Source organism: Coregonus lavaretus, assembly GCF_964263955.1.
Source record: "Coregonus lavaretus genome assembly, chromosome: 1".
In the NCBI taxonomy this organism is placed as follows: domain Eukaryota; kingdom Metazoa; phylum Chordata; class Actinopteri; order Salmoniformes; family Salmonidae; genus Coregonus; species Coregonus lavaretus.
Window position 1 is genome coordinate 83598539 of NC_139988.1, and position 24883 is coordinate 83623421.

Here is a 24883-nt window from a genome sequence, read left to right on the forward strand (position 1 = left end):
CAATATTCTAGAATACTGCTAAGCAGTTGCTTAGGGCCCCCGACCCAATAAAATTAATATATATATATATATACAGTACCAGTCAAAAGTTTGGACACACCTACTCATTCCAGGGTTTTTATTTTTACTATTTTCTACATTGTAGAATAATAGTGAAGACATCAAAACTATGAAATAACATATATGGAATCATGTAGTAACCAAAAAAAGTGTTAAACAAATCAAAATATGTTATATTTGATTCCTCAAAGTAGCCACCCTTTGCCTTGATGACAGCTTTGCACACTCTTGGCATTCTCTCAACCAGCTTCATGAGGTAGTCACCTGGAATGCATTTCAATTAACAGGTGTGCCTTCTTAAAAGTTAATTTGTGGAATTTCTTTCCTCCTTAATGCGTTTGAGCCAATCAGTTGTTATGACAAGGTAGGGGGGGGTGACTTCATACTAAATGTTATGAAGCTCCCCCATTCATACACCTTCCAAACAGGCACAGACACATGCATACAAACACACGATAACATACGTACTATACACACACGTACACATGGATATTGTACTGTAGATATGTGGTAATGGTGGAGTAGGGGCCTGAGGGCACACGGTGTGTTGTGAAATCTGGGAATGTATTGTAATGTTTTTTTAAATGGTATAAACGTCCTTAATTTTGCTGGACTGCAGGAAGAGTAGCTGCTGCCTTGGCAGCAGCTAATGGGGATCCATAATAAATACAACGACGCCTCCCTGCTGTGCTCTTTTGACCCTGAGGCACATTCATGTCAGCAGTTATGTATTTTGGCAGATGAAGGGGGTTGTATTTTCCAGTCATGTCCAGCTGAGGTCCTGGCTGCCTTTTCGGTCTAAATGTTTGTGGAAGTGGCTCCACATCTTCTGGGCTGGCCTCTTCACACCTCTAGATGGCCTGGCGGGGGTAGGTGTGGAGCCAGAGACAGCAGCAGGGGTCGGACTGGAATACTTTTACGGATGAGCCCTGCACCAATACATCAAATAAACAACACATATCTGTAAACATATATTATATAGAGTAGGGGGAACATAATCACTGTGGTGAAGTGTGTGTACCAATGGTAAATAAGGCTGGTGAGGGGAGGACGGCTCGTAGTGGTGGCCGGGGTGGGGTGAGTGGAATGGTATCAAGCACATGGTTTCCGGCCATTCCTGCCATTGTTGTGGGCCGTCCTCCCGTCACCAGCCCCCACTGGCTTTTTATTATATATATATATATATATATATATATATATATATATATATATATATTTACCCACAATGTATAGCCGTTTTTGTATTTTATGTTTACTTTGACTTGCTGTGGTTTTCGAGTGCCTTGTTTGCTAGTCATACACATATTTCATAAGTGATTATTATTATTATTATATATATATATATATATATATATATATATATATATACACACACACACACACACACACACACACACACACAGTGGGGAGAACAAGTATTATACAGGTAATGAGTGGAGAACAGGAGGGCTTCTTAAAGAAAAACTAACAGGTCTGTGAGAGCTGGAATTCTAACTGGTTGGTTGGTGATCAAATACTTCTGTCATGCAATAAAATGCAAATTAATTACTTAAAAATCATACAATGTGATTTTCTGGATTTTTGTTTTAGATTCCGTCTCTCACAGTTGAAGTGTACCTATAATAAAAATTACAGACCTCTACATGCTTTGTAAGTAGGAAAACCTGCAAAATCGGCAGTGTATCAAATACTTGTTCTCCCCACTGTGTGTGTGTGTGTGTGTGTATATGTGTGTGTGTGTGTGTATATATATATATATATATATATATATATATATATATATATATATATATTATATATATTTTTTTTTAAATCTCACTCTCTCAAATGAATAATATGCAACCATTCAAAAAACTGCATTAGCATGAGTAGAAAAACCATATTTCACTTACCAGTCTAAAGTGGCGTCCTCTCCTTCCAAAAACATATCTTCACCTGTTGAGTCTAAACTATATTCACTAAGTCCTCATCTACTGGTTCTGTGACACTTTCCCGGTCGATTTCTGCTATAATCTCGTCCAAATCTGTATACCTGGACTTTGATTTAGCTTTTCCAGTAATAGTAGCCATATTGTACTTTCAAAATTTGCAGAAAACGTTGTTTACTAAATCGAGCTGTGCGTAACGTGATGTGCCACTTCCTTGTTTAGATTGCCAATGGACACGAAACCGCGTTGCGCGGGTGCTGAATACACAGGCTTTTCCTCAAAGGACCATCTCATACTCCTGTAAAGCCCAGCTCATTGGTGATCTAGCTAGCAATGTTTCAAATGATAGGTGGTCATTGGACCAAGATACAGTCAATCAAGTGAACACCGCCAGTCTCATCGGCGCGTAATGTCGTGGCTAAAATGATAAAGGAAAGGTTGGTTACCTTCTGGAGTGTGAGGAATAAATAGGAATCTAATTTGACTGGCTGAAACAAGGTTTAGCTTTCGATTTTCACAGATTTCTTTCTTTGCAAGTTGAATGAGTGGGAATACAACATGGATCGTGCATGCAATATGGATCGTGTTAGGATATAAAAATTCATTTTATCAAACAAAACTACGCTATATTATTTTTCTCTGGACCCTCAGGATGACAAATCAGAGCAAGTTTACTGAATGCAAGTACATTATTTACCTTCAGATGTGAATGTATCAAACCTGTCGCCGTGATAAGTGTTTTGTTGTTGTGCACTATCCTCAAACAATAGCAATAGCTACTGTAAATTGGACACTGCAGTTAGATTAACTTTAAAAAAAACAATAAAAAAATAAAAAAACATTGTAAAGTAGTTATCCCACTGGCTATAAGGTGAATGCACCTATTTGTAAGTCGCTCTGGATAAGAGCGTCTTCCAAATGACGTAAATGTAAATTAACAATAATTTAAGCTTTCTGCCCATATAAGACACGTATTTGTCCCGGAAAATTGGCTGTTGTTTACAACGTAGTTGTAGTCACATTATGCATAGTGAGCAACAACTGTCACGTTCACGGGACACCCATCCAGTAGAGATTAACATGGCATATGTTATTACAAAATGTGTAGAATTGCAGGAAATTAGCTTAAAACTGCACAAATGTCTCTCCACCCTAAGGCAAAATGGGAAGAATTCCAGGTAATGAACTTTAAAACGTACATTCTTCTCTGCACTGTTAAGAGGAGGGCCACTAACATTTTTGTCGCGAGGTGGGGGGCCCCCCCAACCAAAAGGTGGGGGCCCCCCAACCAAAAAGGCTAGACCCGGCCCTGCGTCCATTTGATGTGGGTGAAATCTGAGATGTGCTATTCCATACCAGCCAGCAGTCCTATGCTCTGAGGAGCTCTGTGAATGTGACGGGTCTCAGCGGATACACTGAGCTTTGATCCAGAATACATCCACCTCCCCCTCCCCACTCCACTCTCCCTTGCCGTAACACTAGCCCACCCTGCTTGTGTCACTTCCACACCACGGGGGGCTCATATGCCAAGCAGCCAGGCAGCACAGCATTGTAACATGTCCGGGGACAGCTGTGTTCTGTTTGGGTCACATGACAGGGGACAGAGGGGTTCAGAATGCTGGAAGGATCGATAGGTCACTCCTGTCATACAGAGAAGCCACGTCCCATGCATGGCTCAGCTGAGTCAGGCTGTCGGGGCACTGTACCTGCTAATCACTGCCCAGAATGGATGGCTCATGGGCTGGTTGCCAGGTAGAAGAATCTGCTGGACCTTGATAATGGGTTAATCCATTGATATGTATTCTATAGTTTACTATACTGGTGCCAGTTGAGTATAGTATTGAATGGATGAGGGATTTCTACCTGTTAAGACACAAAGCAAAGATATTGTTAGGCTATATACAAGGTTTGTTTGTGAAAGTTGGTCAGCCATGTCTGTTCATTTTTAAAGTGTGTAAACATAGTGGCTCTCCCACGAAACCTGAGAGTCGAGGAGCCTATCGAGGGAAATTCCCCCTCTTCGAAAAACATGATAAAATGTCTCCCCTATTTCTGGCCATATTGCTAATGTTGTATTCATGTGTGACTGACTGATAGACTTGTGTGTGTGTGTGTTGATAGTGAATGATAAGGACTGGATGTACGTGTCTCAGTAGTGTAGGCAGCTGCCGTGTGTCCATCAGACAGGGCACATTCCCATTCTCTGTCTGCTTCTGCTGAGCCACGGCCGGGCGAGTCTCACATACAGGGCAGTTAGGGTTTCCATCCAGGGTTCAGATCCTCTGCCCAGTGACCACACACACATCATCACATTATCACATTATTCACACCACACAACCACACACACGCGCACACACACACCACACACACCACACCACACACACACCACACACACACACCACACCACACAACCACACACACACACACACACACAACCACACACACACACGCCAGCTCTGGACTCCAGACACTCAGACTGGCAGGACAGAGAAGCTCTCTTTAGGTGTTTATGAACTGTGATGAGCTTCTGTCTGGGCCATTTCTCTTTTATTCCCAACACTTCTACAGAGTCTGTCAGCATTACAGTGTATGAAGGGATTCCGAGGGAGTAGTAGTCATGTTCCAGTTGTATCAAGTGAGGAATACTTGGAAAAAGCTCAACAGTTCACGCAGGCCGCCCTTCGCTAACTGCCCTTTGATCTAGATAAGAATGGCATGACGGCGATCTAAGACTGTTGCCAGGCAGACTGGAGAGAGACGTTGTAATCCCTCTCTACGGCCCATGTTCTGTGTGTGTGTAGAGTAGACGTTGTGCTCAGAGAAATAAGTGTCAGTTAATGGACTTGTGCTGTCTGTCTGTCTCGTGGAACCCAGGACTCCCTGGAAAACAGTGGCAATTGTTACTGACTGGACTATCCTGGCTAAATAAATAAAATGAAGTTAATGCCCTGCACGTCTCTTTCCTAACTGGTTAAGATGAATCCATATGCTGTGTGAGAGAGAGTCGTTTGACACAGACGAGAGGCATAAAAAAATTGCAACTGGCCAATTTTGTGACTGGCTGCTTTAGCCTAATTTACTGAACGTGCAGGCTGGTAGATTTCAGGCCCCGAGGGGCCAGTTTTAAAATCTGACAACAGCAAACTGACTTTTCGGACAGGAAACCCATCCCATGAGCAGAACGTTTATCTGGGCTGGTGACTGCAGGGTCCATGACTTCTGGACTTCTTTCATCGTAAACAGGACTTTTTTTGTGTGTGCCATTTTTTCTTTCAGCATCAGGGCTTTCTGTTAGTCAGACATGAGTTCAAATGCTATTTGAAATCTTTCATATACTTGTGCGTTGGCCTGCCTGGAGTGCCAGGTTTGGACTTTTTTGACTTTTCTATTGGTTTCATTGCAACATGTAAGCTCAATCAAGCACAGCTAATGTATTATTTTAATGATTTGAATAATATTTGAACCCAAGTCCGGTTACAAAGGACAAGTAATGGCAGAATAATGGCAGCTGGTTTCACAGAAACGTTTTCAGAGTGAGATGAAATGCTCTCGGAGGCCAGTAAGATCGAGCTGTTGTTTTTGTCCTTTTACCTCAGCTCATTTCATTTTCAGATGTAGAATGGCGTTTTCGGATATCACAAGGACGACATTATAAAGACCTCATGATCTGCTACTACTGTAGCCCCTGACCATCCCAATTGCCCTTCTCTTACAAGAAGCTAAAATGTAGTGGGGGAAAAAATACCCAATTTGTCATACTTGAGTAAAAATAAAGATAGCTTAATAGAAAATGACTCAAATAAAAGTGAAAGTCACCCAGTAAAATACTACTTGAGTAAAAGTCCTCATGATCTGGGACTACTTTAGCCCCTGACCATCCCAATTGCCCTTGTTTTCTTGAACCGTTCAGACAACTGTGTATTTTTGCAAAAGCTGTGCTATGTAATTTTCTGCGGCACTTCAATAGAGGAGAAGAAATTAGAACCAGCTAATTGAATTGCTAAGAATTATAGACGGTCGTCTTATCCTGGTTGCTGTGGCAATAATCTACTTCATTCTGGCTTTAACAAGGCAAGAGGAGGGTGCTACTGCACTAATGATATTGAAACATGAGATACCTGATGATTTGAGGGTTTCTGTTATGAATATTATTTATTCAGCCCTTGGAAGATACATTTACCATAACACATAACTGGATGAATAATTCTGAATAGTTTCTTCATACATTCAAACCCAACATGCAGTTCACAAAATCCAAAGGTCTTGCTGTCTCTAAGGAGTAACAGTCGTCAGTACTGTTCTGACTTCAGTCTGTGAACTGACCTGCGAGAGCACAATGTTCCATTCCCTTATATCATGCTGTCGGTCACCAGAGACGACAACCTCTAAACTACAGTCTGGCAATAGTGAATAACTGTGCTGGAAAGTGCGTTCCTGCTCAGGTCCTCCATTCATTCAAACCTCTTTCTTTTTAAGTCGCTACCTCAGTACATGTGTATACTGTAGGTCTAGTGAAGAGCAGGGACAAATTAGCAGGGTCATTCTGTTCAGAGGAAGAGCAAATAGTTAGCTTCCTGGAACCGCCTGGCAGAATAGCGCTCTGGGGTCAGTAATGGCAGAATAATGGCAGCTGGTTTCACATAAACGTTTTCAGAGTGAGATGAAATGCTCTCGGAGGCCAGTAAGATAGAGTTGTTGTGTTTGTCCATTTACATCAGCTCACTTCCTTTTCAGATGTAAAATGGCGTTTGGATATCACAAGGACGACATTTATAAAGACCTCTTCTGATCTTTCCAAATTCTACGTAACCCTGGGTGGATTTAAGATGACCAGGATTAGATTTGTTAGAGTTCAAGTGTGTCACTTAACTTTAAAACCTTGTTTATACCAAAGTCTTGATCAGCTTGCTCTTCATTTTGAGGCTGTAGAAGAAGAAGAAGAAGCTGTGGGGTAATAATATATTTATAGTAAAAGGGTCCCAGCTGTATTTATAGATCATATGTAATACATGCATGGAAGGGGATTCCTCTATACGCAAATAGACCGTAGTATTTGTATTTTTGTATTTATTAAGGATCCCCACACTTCATGTGGTCCAAACAAGGCAATTACATTACAAAAAATAGAAATCCATTGGTACATCATACAACACATTATTACACCTCTACTCTACCACTAGATATCTACAGTACCTATGTCCCTCTTTGTGGAACTTGACCATATGACTGGGCAGTAGTCCAGGTGCGATAAAACTAGGGCCTGTAGGACTTGTTTTGTTGATGGCAGTGTCGAGAAAGCAGAGCAGTGGTTTATTATGGACAGACTTCTCCCCATCTTAGCTACCATTTGCATCAATATGTTTTTACCATGACAGTTATTTATTGTAAGATTTTGTTAAGGTTTAGTGAATGATTTGTCCCAAATACAATGCTTTTAGTTTATAAATATTTAGGGCAAGCTTATTACTTGCCACCCATTTCTAAAACTGACTGCAGCTCTTTTTAAAGCTTTGCAGTGATTTAACTTGCTGTGGTAGCTGATGTCTATAATGTTGAGTCATCAACATACATAGACACACAGGCTTTACTCAGTTGCAGTTAATTTGTAAAAACAAAAAAAATCTGGGACATAGACAGCTGCCCTGGGGTATGCCTGACTCTGCCTGGATTATGTTGGAGAGGCTTCCATTTAAAGAACACGTCTGCGTTTTGTTAGAAAAGTACCTCTCAATGCACGATATAGCAGAGGATGTTAAGCCATAACACGTTTTTTTCAGCAGCAGACTATGATCGATAATGTCAAAAGCTGTTGAGTGCCCTTCCCTATAAGCGTGATTAAAGTCCGTTTATTTGTTTACTGTGAAATAGCATTGTATCTGGTCAAACACAATTATTTTTTTTGTCGCTAGAGGAGCTTCACTTTAATCCAGGTCTCCATAACCAGGGTTAACCAGGTTGTTATTGTAGAAGATAATCTGTTCTGAATAACTTACCTGTATCTGGCTAATTAAATATTTTTTATAAATACATGTCTTCTGTCCACAGATCCACCATGCGCTGAGTGTTGAGGACAACCTGCTGCAGCCCTGCAGGAAGCTCCTAGCCTTTGCTGGATGTGTGTGTCTCAGGGTGGCATGCCCGACTCAGCCTAGGTACGGGTACCGTGCTAGCTCCCAGAGGACCTCAGTGTATGCCCGTCTGACCGGGGCCCTGCTGGAGGCCACCGCCGCCCTCGGGGCCCGCAGCACTCTGACCAGTGTAACTGGGGGCTCCACTGGCCACGCCATGCTCAAAGGTAAGAGGGTGTGTGTGTATATATGATACAATAGACTAGGTTATCTGTGTGTGTGTGTGACAAGCCAATGTTCTGTTTAAACTGAGAAGGTCCCTCAGAAGGACCCATAAATCCATCTGTGGTTTGTATTCTCATAATAATGCAGGAAACCGACTACTACAATTACACTGTAAACCTGTTCAGACGCATTTTGTACCACACGTTTATTGCAGTTTAACAGAAAGTGGTTTGAACTTCAGATTACCTAGGTAGAACTTGAATTGGCTTGTATTTTAGTCTGACTTCGCTCTGTCCCTGGCTCGTGTCCCAGAAGCGAAGGTCTCTGTGTTACTGTGGGTTGTTCCTGAGATTTGATCGAATAGAAGAGGTTCTCATTAGTTCTGTATTCCCCTGCTCTCATTTTCCCACATGCTGGCTAGCTAAGGTCTGGTCACATTGGGCCATGTGAGAGAGGAGAGGATGGGGACTGTGGTTTACATCTCCACCCCCTGTCTGTCTGGTTGTCTAACCTAGGCCAGGCACTCAGCACGTTGGGACCAGTGGTCATATATACTTTGTTGTTTTAGACTTTCACAGGTTTCACAAGTATTGGGTATCACTAAAAAAAACTACTCATTGATTGAGTTATTTCTAGCACCTTAACTCCGTAACCTAAGGCCTGGAGTAGGTCTTGCTTTCAGAGCTGTTCAAATCTTATGTTCTCTAAAGTTCTTATTTGTTAGTGTGGGTGAAATACAGAAGATCAAAAAGATGCAATTCCATAAAATGTCTCCATGAGTAAGACTACATCTGCTGGTTTCCCAACGTTATTATTCAGAGATATTAGATATGAATCCTTGTGTTGATGAGACAGATGGTGCCAACTAATGATAAAAACAACCCACGCTAATCTATTCACTCTGGTTTAGCTAAGTGGCCTGCAATGAGTCACGCTGAGGTTCAACTCTGCACCTCCTCCAAATCAGAAAAGCCAGGAAATTAAAAACGCAATATGCACTTCAAAGATGGCTGCTTTGCTCCTTTGATTAGCACAAGTACTTTTTCCCCTCTCTCCTTGATTGTCTCCTGGTCTAATCTGATGTTGGCTGACTTCTGCCTTCTTTCTGGCCGGCTCTCACACACTATCTGTCTCTCTCGGTCTCTGTCTCTCTCTCGGTCTCTCTCTCGGTCTCTGTCTCTCTCGGTCTCGGTCTCGGTCTCTGTCTCTCTCGGTCTCGGTCTCGGTCTCTGTCTCTCTCGGTCTCGGTCTCTGTCTCTCTCGGTCTCTGTCTCTCTCGGTCTCGGTCTCTGTCTCTGTCTCTCTCGGTCTCGGTCTCGGTCTCTGTCTCTGTCTCTGTCTCTGTCTCTGTCTCTCTCGGTCTCGGTCTCGGTCTCTGTCTCTCTCGGTCTCGGTCTCTGTCTCTCTCGGTCTCGGTCTCGGTCTCTGTCTCTCTCGGTCTCGGTCTCTCTCGGTCTCGGTCTCGGTCTCTGTCTCTGTCTCTCTCGGTCTCGGTCTCTGTCTCTGTCTCTCTCGGTCTCGGTCTCTGTCTCTGTCTCTCTCGGTCTCTGTCTCTCTCGGTCTCGGTCTCTGTCTCTCGGTCTCGGTCTCTGTCTCTCTCGGTCTCTGTCTCTCTCGGTCTCTGTCTCTCTCGGTCTCGGTCTCTCTCGGTCTCGGTCTCTGTCTCTCTCGGTCTCTGTCTCTCTCGGTCTCTGTCTCTCTCGGTCTCGGTCTCTCTCGGTCTCGGTCTCTGTCTCTCTCGGTCTCGGTCTCTGTCTCTCTCGGTCTCGGTCTCTGTCTCTGTCTCTCTCGGTCTCTGTCGGTCTCGGTCTCTGTCTCTCTCGGTCTCGGTCTCTCTCGGTCTCGGTCTCTGTCTCTCTCGGTCTCTGTCTCTCTCGGTCTCGGTCTCTGTCTCTCTCGGTCTCTGTCTCTGTCTCTCTCGGTCTCTGTCTCGGTCTCTGTCTCGGTCTCTCTGTCTCTGTCTCTGTCTCGGTCTCTCTGTCTCGGTCTCTCTGTCTCGGTCTCTCGGTCTCGGTCTCTCTGTCTCTGTCTCGGTCTCTGTCTCTATCTCTGTGTCTCTGTCTCTCTCTCGGTCTCTGTCTCTCTCTCTCGGTCTCTGTCTCTCTCTCTCGGTCTCTGTCTCTCTCTCTCGGTCTCTCTGTCTCTCTCTCTCGGTCTCTCTGTCTCTCTCTCTCGGTCTCTCTCTCTCTCTCGGTCTCTCTCTCGGTCTCTCTCTCTCTCGGTCTCTCTCTCTCTCTCGGTCTCTCGGTCTCTCTCTCTCGGTCTCTCTCTCTCTCTCGGTCTCGGTCTCTGGCTCTGTCTCTCGGTCTCTGGCTCTGTCGGTCTCTGGCTCTGTCTCTCGGTCTCTGGCTCTGTCTCTCGGTCTCTGTCTCTCTCTCGGTCTCTGTCTCTGTATCTCTCTATCTCTCACGCTCTTCAATGATGGTTTCACCTTGAAGTCTCCCATGGGCCTGTCTAGCGCGATGATGTAACACACACACACACACACACACACAGAGAGCGCTGTAAGCTTATCCCCCCTCTGGCTCTGATGAAAATCCTGCTGGACAGAGGCCAGGTGACAGGCCGTCTGTGATGCGGCTTTGACACGTTGAGTCACTAGCCCCCTCGCCATCCCCACCGTCCAAATATTAATTGCAGGAGCATTCCTTTGTTATAGAGTCCGGGAAACCGTACGCCGTTAGTTGAAAACCAGAACTGAAATCTGATGTAGCCCTTTGTAGGACTTGATTGAGATGCCGGTAACTGTCGTGTGAGGTTGGATTGAGACGGTACATAGGGAGAAAGAGACTCACAATGTTAGGCTATGAGTAACATGCTATGGACTGCAGAATGTATTCACCCAGCAGGTTTAGAAACTATAGCAGTTTACTTGAGTACTTCTCTTATTTGTACAGTATGATCCACAGGAAAGGTTTTGAGTCAAAGCCTGCAGAATACATATAGACTCTACCTGCCTTTGTTTGATTTACAGACTCGGTTCTGGTAAATAAAAACACTTGGTCCGAAACACACCTGTCCTCTTTCTTTGATATACAGATTGATGATGATCTCTATATACTGTAGTCTCCCTCAGGAGTCCAGTTGATGTTTCCATCTGTGGAAGAGTATTTTCATAATAGAACGTCAGTCAGGGGTTTGTGTTGTTTGAAGTCGAGGCTGAATGTGGTTGGGACTGTACCACACACAGCGGATGAGTCCATCACCACCCAGCGATCTTGTTCTCATCTCTGAAGAAAGGGTTAATACAATGCTTACATTTTCCAAAGGGTCCCGGTCAGAGGCTTTTGTGTTGAGATCCACCGGTCTTCTCTCCCCCTCCTCCTTGCCTCATTTCAATGGGCTACATACTGTTACTGTCATGTCCTCTTCAGGACATTGTCACTGATGTTAAAAAGCTGGTATAGTCTTCCAGCCAAGAACCAGTGTTACTGCGACTATCTACTGTAATATGTAAAGAACAGATACAGTAAGGTGTAGTTTGCTATTGAGAGCTTATTTAGAGATGGGAACAATATTATTTTGTGACTGATGACATTTGTGAAGACTTATGACTTTTATAGATCATGCCAAATGATCAGAAGCATTCTAACACTCGATAAAGGTGTTTCAGAGTTTGGGCACGTGAGCTCGGACTCAGATGTTCACAGGCACTCAGATGACAGAAAGACTCAGTAATGTTAGTGCTGTATGCGGATCGAGCATATTCAAAACCACACTCGTCGTTATTGTTATGAGGGTCGGGGTGACATACTGGCAGCTGCAAACACAAATAACCGCTTTCGAAAAATGCTGACTGGAATAGCCGGGTCAAGATCAGGTCACGGTACAGTGAGATTCACCAGTATGCTAGAGTGAAAAGCGGTTGTTTGTCTGAAGTGCAGACCCACACGGCGAGAGGTTAGAGAGGCTGTGTGTGGAAGCCCAGGTTGTGTCAGCTAGCATTGTTTATGATGTTTACGTTGAACTGCTGCGCGGTGACTGCGCTAGGCTAGCTCTCGCATTGTCAGACAGCTTGTGGAGAAAAAGCAGGTGTGGGTTAAACAATGAAGCCTTTCCTCCTCTGAGTAGTCATGTTATGAAAAGCCGTGTTCAGTTTTTTGTTTGTGTGCTGAATAGGGTGAAGTTTGAAGTCTTTTGTCCTACATGGTCTAAATGGGGTCTAAATGACTAAGAGGAATACTGTTTGGCTTCCTCCCAACAGGCTGTTGATATTATACATTGTGTGTTTGAACCATTATTTGGCAATATGGGGGTGACGCTTAGGGGGAAGTCTCCAGTTTTTAAGGCAGTCAATGGTGTATGACCTCATGCCTTGCAGAGGTGGTACCACAGGTCCCAGAGTGGTGGGGCAGAAAGAAAATCCATGGGGCCCAGAGTTTTTCCTTATCTGGTAACCTATCCAGGTAAAACTGGACCTTTATGCGGTATGAAGTGATTTATCAGTTGTAAAAAGGTTTAATATGGGCCGTGATGGGACCAGAGTTTTTGTAATCCGGTCACATGGTTTAAAAAAATATCCTGGAAAACTCCTGGCCTTGGGAAGATGAAAACCCTGTCAAACTGCAGCAACCTGTACTTGTTCATATTAATTACTTTTTAAAGCTAGACTAACAGGTGGGTTTCCTCTGCACAGACACAGAGACGGCAACATGATTGGACAATAGCACTCACAGGGCTGAGCTTGCTTTATGCAGGTTTGCATCATGTAGTCTTGCCCTATGCAACTGTAGGCCTAATTAAAACTGATGTCAGTCTGTCAGCTATTGTGTAATAGTAATTCAAGTTAATAATTTTGGCTTTAAAACTTCTAGGTAGCCTAGTCAGCCTAAGTTTGAAAATAAACCAAATTTGAGCCCATTCACATTTTTTCTTAACACAAATAAATGGGCTATAAATACATAATGTTACGGTTTCGTTTACCCTGGCATAGTAGACTGTATGAAGCTGCTGTTGTTAGTAGCCTACAGTTTATCAGACAGAAAAATCATCTAGGTTCCATGCAATACAGCATGCCAGATAGTCTTTAATGTTTAGGTGTAGGCTGCTACAACATTTATAAAGTGTTTGTCTGTCGGGAGTGATGTGTTATCAGCAGTGGCGTAGCGCAGTTTTGCAAGGCCACATGCGAGGTCCGATCAAGTCCCCCCCCCTCAAAAAAACAAAAATTATTTATACAGTGGGGAGAACAAGTATTTGATACACTGCCAATTTTGCAGGTTTTCCTACTTACAAAGCATGTAGAGGTCTGTAATTTTTATCATAGGTACACTTCAACTGTGAGAGACGGAATCTAAAACAAAAATCCAGAAAATCACATTGTATGATTTTTAAGTAATTAATTTGCATTTTATTGCATGACATAAGTATTTGATACATCAGAAAAGCAGAACTTAATATTTGGTACAGAAACCTTTGTTTGCAATTACAGAGATTATACGTTTCCTGTAGGTCTTGACCAGGTTTGCACACACTGCAGCAGGGATTTTGGCCTACTCCTCCATACAGACCTTCTCCAGATCCTTCAGGTTTCGGGGCTGTCACTGGGCAATACGGACTTTCAGCTCCCTCCAAAGATTTTCTATTGGGTTCAGGTCTGGAGACTGGCTAGGCCACTCCAGGACCTTGAGATGCTTCTTACGGAGCCACTCCTTAGTTGCCCTGGCTGTGTGTTTCGGGTCGTTGTCATGCTGGAAGACCCAGCCACGACCCATCTTCAATGCTCTTACTGAGGGAAGGAGGTTGTTGGCCAAGATCTCACGATACATGGCCCCATCCATCCTCCCCTCAATACGATGCAGTCGTCCTGTCCCCTTTGCAGAAAAGCATCCCCAAGGAATGATGTTTCCACCTCCATGCTTCACGGTTGGGATGGTGTTCTTGGGGTTGTACTCATCCTTCTTCTTCCTCCAAACACGGCGAGTGGAATTTAGACCAAAAAGCTATATTTTTGTCTCATCAGGCCACATGACCTTCTCCCATTCCTCCTCTGGATCATCCAGATGGTCATTGGCAAACTTCAGACGGGCCTGGACATGCGCTGGCTTGAGCAGGGGGACCTTGCGTGCGCTGCAGGATTTTAATCCATGACGGCGTAGTGTGTTACTAATGGTTTTCTTTGAGACTGTGGTCCCAGCTCTCTTCAGGTCATTGACCAGGTCCTGCCGTGTAGTTCTGGGCTGATCCCTCACCTTCCTCATGATCATTGATGCCCCAACGAGGTGAGATCTTGCATGGAGCCCCAGACCGAGGGTGATTGACCATCATCTTGAACTTCTTCCATTTTCTAATAATTGCGCCAACAGTTGTTGCCTTCTCACCAAGCTGCTTGCCTATTGTCCTGTAGCCCATCCCAGCCTTGTGCAGGTCTACAATTTTATCCCTGATGTCCTTACACAGCTCTCTGGTCTTGGCCATTGTGGAGAGGTTGGAGTCTGTTTGATTGAGTGTGTGGACAGGTGTCTTTTTATATAGGTAACGAGTTCAAACAGGTGCAGTTAATACAGGTAATGAGTGGAGAACAGGAGGGCTTCTTAAATAAAAACTAACAGGTCTGTGAGAGCCGGAATTCTTACTGGTTGGTAGGTGATCAAATACTTATGTCATGCAATAAAATGCGAATTAATTACTTAAAAATCATACAATGTGATTTTCTGGATTTTTGTTTTAGATTCCGTCTCTCACAGTTGAAGTGTACCTATGATAAAAATTACAGACATCTACATGCTTTGTAAGTAGGAAAACCTGCAAAATCGGCAGTGTATCAAATACTTGTTCTCCCCACTGTATGTGTATATATACATATATCTCCATCCATCCATCTCGGGAAAAAATTAAGAGACCACTGCAAAATTCAGTTTCTCTGGTTTTACTATTTATAGGTATGTGTTTGGGTAAAAATAACATTTTTGTTTTATTCTATAAACTATTGACAACATTTCTCCCAAATTCCAAATAAAAATATTGTCATTTTAAAGCATTTATTTGAAGAAAATGAGAACTGGTCAAAATAACAAAAAAGATAGTGTTGTAAGACCTCGAATAATGCAAAGAAAATAAGTTCATGTTCATTTTTAAACAACAAAATATTAATGTTTTAACTTAGGAAGAGTTCAGAAATCAATATTTGGTGGAATAACCCTGATTTTCAATCACAGCTTTCATGCGTCTTGGCATGCTCTCCACCAGTCTTTCACATTGATGTTGGGTGACTTTATGCCACTCCTGGCGCAAAAATCAAGCAGCTCGGCTTTGTTTGATGGCTTGTGACCATCCATCTTCCTCTTGATCACATTCCAGAAGTTTTCAATGGGGTTCAGGTCTGGAGATTGGGCTGGCCATGACAGGGTCTTGATCTGGTGATCCTCCATCCACACCTTGATTGACCTGGCTGTGTGGCATGGTACATTGTCCTGCAGGAAAAACCATTCCTCAAAGTTGGGGAACAATGACAGAGCAAAAGGAAGCAAGTTTTCTTCCAGGACAACCTTGTACATGGCTTGATTCATGCGTCCTTCACAAAGACAAATCTGCCCGATTCCAGCCTTGCTGAAGCACCCCCAGATCATCACCGATCCTCCACCAAATTTCACAGTGGGTGCGAGACACTGTGGCTTGTAGGCCTCTCCAGGTCTCCGTCTAACCATTAGACGACCAGGTGTTGGGCAAAGCTGAAAATTGGACTCATCAGAGAAGATGACCTTACTCCAGTCCTCTACGGTCCAATCCTTATGGTCTTTTGCAAACCTCAGCCTGGCTCTTCTTTGCTTCTCATTGATGAAGGGCTTTTTTCTAGCTTTGCACGACTTCAGCCCTGCCCCTAGGAGCCTGTTTCGAACCGTCCTCGCCGTGCACTTCACCCCAGCTGCCGTTTGCCATTATTTTTGTAGGTCACTTGATGTCATCCTACGGTTGTTGAGTGACATTCGAATGAGTTGGCGGTCATCCCGGTCAGTAGAGTCGTTTTCGCCCTCTGCCGGTCTGTAGCTTTGTTGTCCCCAATGTCTGCTGCTTGAACTTGTTCTTATGAACCGCCGTCATTTACATTTTAAGGATGGATGCAACCTGACGCTCCCTGTATCCCTCTGCCAGTAAAGCCAGAATTGAACCCTTCTTTTCCTCACTCAACACTTTCCTTTTCAAGTATTTTGGCATGGTCAATAGTTATTTTTTGATTAATATTACTTTTGAGGTACTACTAGCACTGTTTTTGCCATCCAGATGATCCTATTGCAGGAGGATAGTGATGACCACAGCAGTGGTTTTTATACTTTTCCTCGTTAAATAAGATTTGGTTCAGGTGATCACCTAATCAGTACCTAATTCAGTAGAATGAGGTGTGCCTGTGTTGGAAATCAACAGACACTGGAATGGAATGGCTGTCATACATGTAGAGATGCTGATTTAAGAAAAATGTGCAGTGGTCTCTTACATTTTTCCAGAGCTGTGTGTGTGTGTATGTATGTGTGTATATGTGTATGTATATAGATATAATGAGGGAAAAAAGTATTTGATCCCCTGCTGATTTTGTACGCTTGCCCACTGACAAAGAAATTATCAGTCTATAATTGTAATGGTACGTTTATTTGAACAGTGAGAGACAGAATAACAACAAAAACATCCAGAAAAACGAATGTCAAAAATGTTATAAATTGATTTGCATTTTAATGAGGGAAATAAGTATTTGACCCCCTCTCAATCAGAAAGATTTCTGGCTCCCAGGTGTCTTTTATACAGGTAATGAACTGAGATTAGGAGCACACTCTCTTAAAGGGAGTGCTCCTAATCTCAGCTTGTTACCTGTATAAAAGACACCTGTCCACAGAAGCAATCAATCAATCAGATTCCAAACTCTCCACCATGGCCAAGACAAAGAGCTCTCAAAGGATGTCAGGGACAAGATTGTAGACCTACACAAGGCTGGAATGGGCTACAAGACCATCGCCAAGCAGCTTGGTGAGAAGGCGACAACAGTTGGTGCGATTATTCGCAAATGGAAGAAACACAAAAGACTGTCCATCTCCCTCTGCCTGGGGCTCCATGCAAGATCTCACCTCGTGGAGTTGCAATGATCATGAGAACGGTGAGGAATCAGACCAGAACTACACGGGAGGATCTTGTCAATGATCTCAAGGCAGCTGGGACCATAGTCACCAAGAAAACAATTGGTAACACACTACGCCGTGAAGGACTGAAATCCTGCAGCGCCCGCAAGGTCCCCCTGCTCAAGAAAGCACATATACAGGCCCGTCTGAAGTTTGCCAATGAACATCTGAATGATTCAGAGGAGAACTGGGTGAAAGTGTTGTGGTCAGATGAGACCAAAATTGAGTTATTTGGCATCAACTCAACTCACCGTGTTTGGAGGAGGAGGAATGCTGCCTATGACCCCAAGAACACCATCCCCACCGTCAAACATGAAGGTGGAAACATTATGCTTTGGGGGTGTTTTTCTGCTAAGGGGACAGGACAACTTCACCGCATCAAAGGGACGATGGACAGGGCCATGTACCGTCAAATCTTGGGTGAGAACCTCCTTCCCTCAGCCAGGGCATTGAAAACAGATTTTCTATGGGATTAAGGTCTGGAGACTGGCTAGGCCATTCCAGCATGACAATGACTTAAAACACACGGCCAAGGCAACAAAGGAGTGGCTCAAGAAGAAGCACATTAAGGTCCTGGAGTGGCCTAGCCAGTCTCCAGACCTTAATCCCATAGAAAATCTGTGGAGGGAACTAAAGGTTAAAGTTGCCAAACGTCAGCCTCTAAACCTTAATGACTTGGAGAAGATCTGCAAAGAGGAGTGGGACAAAATCCCTCCTGAGATGTGTGCAAACTTGGTGGCCAACTACAAGAAACGTCTGACCTCTGTTATTGCCACCAAGGGTTTTTACCACCAAGTACTAAGTAATGTTTTGCAGAGGGGTCAAATACTTATTTCCCTCATTAAAATGCAAATTAATGTAACATTTTTGACATGCGTTTTTCTGGATTTTTTTGTTGTTATTCTGTCTCTCACTGTTCAAATAAACCTACCATTAAAATTATAGACTGATCATGTCTTTGTCAGTGGGCAAACGTACAAAATCAGCAGGGGATCAAATACTTTTTCCCCTCACCGATTAGGTGATCACCTGAACCAAATCTTATTTAACAAGGAAAAGTATAAAAACCACTGCTGTGGTCATCACTATCCTCCTGCAATAGGACCAGCTGGATGGCAAAAACAGTGCTAGTAGTACCTCAAAAGTAATATTAATCAAAAAAGAACTATTGACCATGCCAAAATACTTGAAAAGGAAAGTTTTGAGTGAGGAAAAGAAGGGGTCAATTCTGGCTTTACTGGCAGAGGGATACAGTGAGCGTCAGGTTGCTTCCATCCTTAAAATTTCAATGACAACAAAGCTACAGACCAGCAGAGGGCGAAAACGACTCTCTACTGACCGGGATGACCGCCAACTCATTCGAATGTCACTCAACGACCGTAGGATGACATCAAGTGACCTACAAAAAGAATGGCAAACGGCAGCAGGAGTGAAGTGTATGGCGTGGACTGTTCGAAACAGGCTCCTAGGGGCAGGGCTGAAGTCGTGCAAAGCTAGAAAAAAAACCTTAATCAATGAGAAGCAAAGAAGAGCCAGGCTGATGTTTGCAAAAGACCATAAGGATTGGACCGTAGAGGACTGGAGTAAGAATCTTCTCTGATGAGTCCAATTTTCAGCTTTGCCCAACACCTGGTCGTCTAATGGTTAGACGGAGACCTGGAGAGGCCTACAAGCCACAGTGTCTCGCACCCACTGTGAAATTTGGTGGAGGATCGGTGATGATCTGGGGGTGCTTCAGCAAGGCTAGAATCGGGCAGATTTGTCTTTGTGAAGGACGCATGAATCAAGCCACGTACAAGATTGTCCTGGAAGACGACTTGCTTCCTTTTGCTCTGACATTGTTCCCCAACTATGAGGAATGGTTTTTCCTGCAGGACAATGTACCATGCCACACAGCCAGGTCAATCAAGGTGTGGATGGAGGACCACCAGATCAAGACCCTGTCATGGCCAGCCCAATCTCCAAACCTGAACCCCATTGAAAACTTCTGGAATGTGATCAAGAGGAAGATGGATGGTCACAAGCCATCAAACAAAGCTGAGCTGCTTGATTTTTGTGCCAGGAGTGGCATAAAGTCACCCAACATCAATGTGAAAGACTGGTGGAGAGCATTCCAAGACGCATGAAAGCTGTGATTGAAAATCAGGGTTATTCCACCAAATATTGATTTGTGAACTCTTCCTAAGTTAAAACATTACTATTGTGTTGTTTAAAAATGAACATGAACTTATTTTCTTTGCATTATTCGAGGTCTGACAACACTGCATCTTTTTTGTTATTTTGACCAGTTGTCATTTTCTGCAAAAAATGCTCTAAATGACAATATTCTTATTTGGAATTTGGGAGAAATGTTGTCAGTAGATTTATAGAATAAAACTAAAATGTTATTTTTACCCAAACACATACCTATAAATGGTAAAACCAGAGAAACTGATCATTTTGCAGTGGTCTCTTAAATTTTTTCCGCAGCTGTGTATGTATATGTATGTGTATGTTATGTATGTGTATGTTATGAAAACAGCTAACTGCGGGGATGTGTTGTCACGTTTGCTAAATAAATAAGCTACCAGAGGAAAGTGGAGAGCGCGATTTCCTTAAATCTGATTTCTCAAGACGCGCACAGTGCTTGCAGCAGCACTCTGATGTGAAGGACAGTGACATTGTGTGCGAGTTGACCAATCATGAGGGAATTTGGTTAAAAAAAACAGCACTTTGCGCCTCTTAACACTTTAGCATCAATGTTTTTTATTAAACTAAATCAAAAGTGGTGAGGCGCTGCCCCAACTGAGTGAAAAGTGCTGGGGAAAATGCCAGCTTGCCACACGTATTCCAGCGGCACTGAATATTACCTTGATATACTGTTAGTTAGACTTAAATGTTCCTTTGTACTCTTTGGACTGGGGAGTGACTAAGCTTTTATCAAATATTTATCTGAAACCAATTTTACAACCACCAGTAAATCAATGGTACACTCCTTTTCTCTGAGATTTCCCTCCACTTTGTAATGAGTCATATTTAGCTTTTAGACTACATGTTTACATACCTGACTCCCCCTCTGTAGAGGGACACGTATAGGCTACATGTGTATGTAAACTGACCTCCAGAGAGGAGTGGAGAGGAGCTGGGATGAGGGGAGGGAGGAGTTTAGGGGCTATCTGTTTCTCTGTGGGGGGGGGGTTGGGGGGGGGGATAACTCTAGCCTGAGGTGGAGGTTGGGGGGGGTGTGGGCTGGCTGCAGGCGTTGCTGGCGCATGGCTGTGAGGTTTGTAGCGTGTCAGCTTGGGGAGCAGCAGAGCAACGAGAGCTGGAGAGCAGCTGGCGCTCTTGGGCTGCTCAAATGTGGACAAGTGCACCTCGCCGGTGCTGTGTGAACAACCATGGAGCTAACAGTAACGACAGCGCTGCTCCCGCCGTCTGCGGCTCAGCCATGAAGCACTCCCACAGGATGGACTTCAAGCTGATCAGTAAGTAGGCTTTAAATGAACCCGTCTAGACAGACAGGATTCAGTGCTGTAGTCCTATGGAATGGACTATACTGTGACTATACTGTGAGTGTGTGGACTATACTGTGACTATACTGTGAGTGTGTGGACTATACTGTGACTACTGTGAGTGTGTGTGGACTATACTATGACTATACTGTGAGTGTGTGGACTATACTATGACTATACTGTGAGTGTGTGGACTATACTGTGACTATAATGTGAGTGTGTAGACTATACTGTGACTATACTGTGAGTGTGTAGACTATACTGTGACTATACTGTGAGTGTGTAGACTATACTGTGACTATACTGTGAGTGTGTAGACTATACTATGACTATACTGTGAGTGTGTGGACTATACTGTGAGTGTGTGGACTATACTGTGACTAATGTGAGTGTGTGGACTACTGTGACTATACTGTGAGTGTGTGGACTACACTGTGACTATACTGTGAGTGTGTGGACTACACTGTGACTATACTGTGAGTGTGTAGACTATACTGTGACTATACTGTGAGTGTGTAGACTATACTGTGACTATACTGTGAGTGTGTGGACTACTGTGACTATACTGTGAGTGTGTAGACTATACTATGACTATACTGTGAGTGTGTGGACTATACTGTGAGTGTGTGGACTATACTGTGACTATAATGTGAGTGTGTGGACTACTGTGACTATACTGTGAGTGTGTAGACTATACTGTGAGTGTGTAGACTATACTGTGACTATACTGTGAGTGTGTAGACTATACTATGACTATACTGTGAGTGTGTGGACTATACTGTGAGTGTGTGGACTATACTGTGACTAATGTGAGTGTGTGGACTATACTGTGACTATAATGTGAGTGTGTGGACTACTGTGACTATAATGTGAGTGTGTGGACTATACTATGACTATACTGTGAGTGTGTGGACTACACTGTGACTGTACTGTGAGTGTGTAGACTATACTATGACTATACTGTGAGTGTGTGGACTACACTGTGACTACTGTGAGTGTGTGGACTACACTGTGACTATACTGTGAGTGTGTGGACTATACTGTGACTATACTGTGAGTGTGTAGACTATACTGTGAGTGTGTAGACTATACTGTGACTATACTGTGAGTGTGTAGACTATACTGTGACTATACTGTGAGTGTGTAGACTATACTGTGAGTGTGTAGACTATACTGTGTGTGTAGACTATACTGTGACTATACTGTGAGTGTGTGGACTATACTGTGAGTGTGTGGACTATACTGTGAGTGTGTAGACTATAATGTGACTATACTGTGAGTGTGCAGACTATACTATGACTATACGGTGAGTGTGTAGACTATACTGTGACTATACTGTGAGTGTGTAGACTATACTGTGAGTGTGTAGACTATACTGTGAGTGTGTAGACTATACTGTGTGTGTAGACTATACTGTGACTATACTGTGAGTGTGTAGACTATACTGTGACTATACTGTGAGTGTGTATACTGTGACTATACTGTGAGTGTGTAGACTATACTGTGACTATACTGTGAGTGTGTAGACTATACTGTGACTACTGTGAGTGTGTAGACTATACTGTGACTGTACTGTGAGTGTGTAGACTATACTGTGACTACTGTGAGTGTGTGGACTATACTGTGACTATACTGTGAGTGTGTGGACTATACTGTGACTATACTGTGAGTGTGTGTGGACTATACTGTGACTATACTGTGAGTGTGTGGACTATACTGTGACTATACTGTGAGTGTGTGTGTGTGGACTATACTGTGACTACTGTGAGTGTGTAGACTATACTGTGAGTGTGTAGACTATACTGTGTGTGTAGACTATACTGTGACTATACTGTGAGTGTGTAGACTATACTGTGACTACTGTGAGTGTGTAGACTATACTGTGACTGTACTGTGAGTGTGTGGACTATACTGTGACTATACTGTGAGTGTGTGTGGACTATACTGTGACTATACTGTGAGTGTGTGGACTATACTGTGACTATACTGTGAGTGTGTGTGTGGACTATACTGTGACTACTGTGAGTGTGTGGACTATACTGTGAGTGGATAGAGGCTCTCTTCACTCAACAGTAAGCTATCTGCCTGCACCTTAGCAGCCTTCTCAAGTGTGTGTGGTAGATTTCTTCAGTTTCTATAGCTAGCCTAGTCCTGTGGGTTGTAACTTGCTTGTGTGCCTCTATAGTCTCCACAGGTTGATATTTCTGTCCCCAGAGCGGTCACGGACTGTTGCTACTCCTGTCTGTCTGTCTGTCTGTCTGTCCGTGGCTAGTTTACCAGGACTGGCTGGTCACATTATGTCCTGGTTTGTAATGGGATGTTTTATTTCGAGCTCCAAGGACAGACTTCTGTCCCTCTTACAGTCTGTTGCAATGTTGTTTTGAAAGATGTGGATTTGTTGACATTAAACAGTATTTTTGAGGTCATGAATTTGTTGTGTGGTTTGAGCTTTAGAAATAAACTCTGGTCAGGTGAAGTGGTTAAAGTCGGTATCTGCTGATGGACACTTTTCTGTTTGTAATTTATGAAGCACTTTGTGACAACTGCTGATGTAAAAAGGGCTTTAGATATGCATTTGATTGATTAAAAATAAGGATTTGGGGTCTCATGTTAGGTCCTTGTCATGAGACTGATATGGGTAAAGTCAATTTATCATAATAAAGAAATATGGAATTGGGCTGGTTTTAGATAAATAAAATAATTATCTCAGACTTGGTGCACCTGTTTGATTCATCCCCTACTGTAGTTGTGATTGTCATCGCAGCAGTGAGTAACGTCAGACATCATGTTCAAGGTTCTATGCTCTGCTCGGGTCAGTATAAATAGCCAGGTGATTCATCATGCCATGGCTCAAGCTACTGTAATTGCAAGCTTCTCTTGAGCAGCCTTTGTAATGGTTTACATTCTGTTATTCTCCTTCCTCATGCCAATAAGCGTCCCCCGACTTGCTCCTCACACAGGAAATACCACATAGGGGCAAAGGGAAAGCGCTCTCTTTCCTGAGGGTCTGACCTCTGGCCTTTAAGCACCCTGAATAGAGCTCTGAAGTCTATTGCAGTCTTACATACACGGACTGTGACACAGGCTCACAGAAAGACGCAGAGTGTGATCACAGAGGAGGTCTTCTCAGCAGGATGTACAGTAGGCTACATCCTGGACCAGCCAGCTAGGCAGCCTGGGTATTCCCTATATAGTGCACTACTATTTACCAGAGCCCTATTGACCCTGGCCAAACGTAGTGCACTACATAGGGAATAGGGTGCCATTTAGGATGCAATGGGGTCTATTCTAAAGCAAGATCTTTGCAGACACTCAACCATGAGCCCTGCTTACCAGGCTTTAATGCAAGGCTAATGCTGTGCTTTGAGTAGGGCATCATGCATAAAGATTAGGTGAGCGGGAGACACTTACCCCTGGAGTATTGTACTACATAATCAAATGCAATTTATTTCCACTTCAAAAGGTAGCTCGTAAAAACAAAGGAGGACATTGAGCAGATGTTGGAGATGGATGATAACAGACCTTGATTTGTTGAAAATATTTACAGGACCATATGCTGCTCAGCTTTTTTTTAAATTAAACGTTCAATATTAGTTTTGTGATATTAACTTGATAAGAAGTCAATGATTTATAGCATTATAAAACCAAAACAAATGCTGCTCTTGTTTAAGGGAGAGTAGTGTTATTGACTACATGGATAAAATGGCTAATATGGTCAATGGCAAACTGTAATATGGGGGCAAGATGAAAACATTGAGCCCCCTTTATCAAGGTAAAAGAAGAAGAATGAATGACATGTTTTGTTTATGTTCTGCTTTCATGCCATTCTAGAACGTTCTGGTTATTTTCTGGCTATGAAGCTGTGCCATTATTTATTTCACCCACTTCAGTATCGTTTAAAGGGGCAATCTGCAGTTGGTACATCCAATGTTTAGACTTTTAAATTCATGATTGGAAGCCGTTTATTCTTGAAGAATATAGGCCTAACTTATAAATGCCTTCTAAGC

At 43.3% G+C, this 24883-nt stretch overlaps 1 protein-coding gene across 4 annotated transcripts in view; it reads left to right on the top strand.

Annotated features, from left to right (window-relative positions):
• Positions 1-24883, top strand: part of plce1 (phospholipase C, epsilon 1) — a 77487-nt gene that overhangs the window by 26110 nt on the left and 26494 nt on the right. For 3 of the 4 annotated variants that reach the window (XM_084160419.1, XM_084160418.1, XM_084160420.1), the window contains exon 4: positions 8034-8283. In XM_084160419.1, coding sequence (XP_084016545.1) covers positions 8034-8283 — 250 coding nt within the window. Of the gene's footprint in view, positions 1-8033; positions 8284-20662; positions 20850-24883 lie in introns of those variants that run through there. The other variant, XM_084160421.1, reaches the window with a different exon arrangement.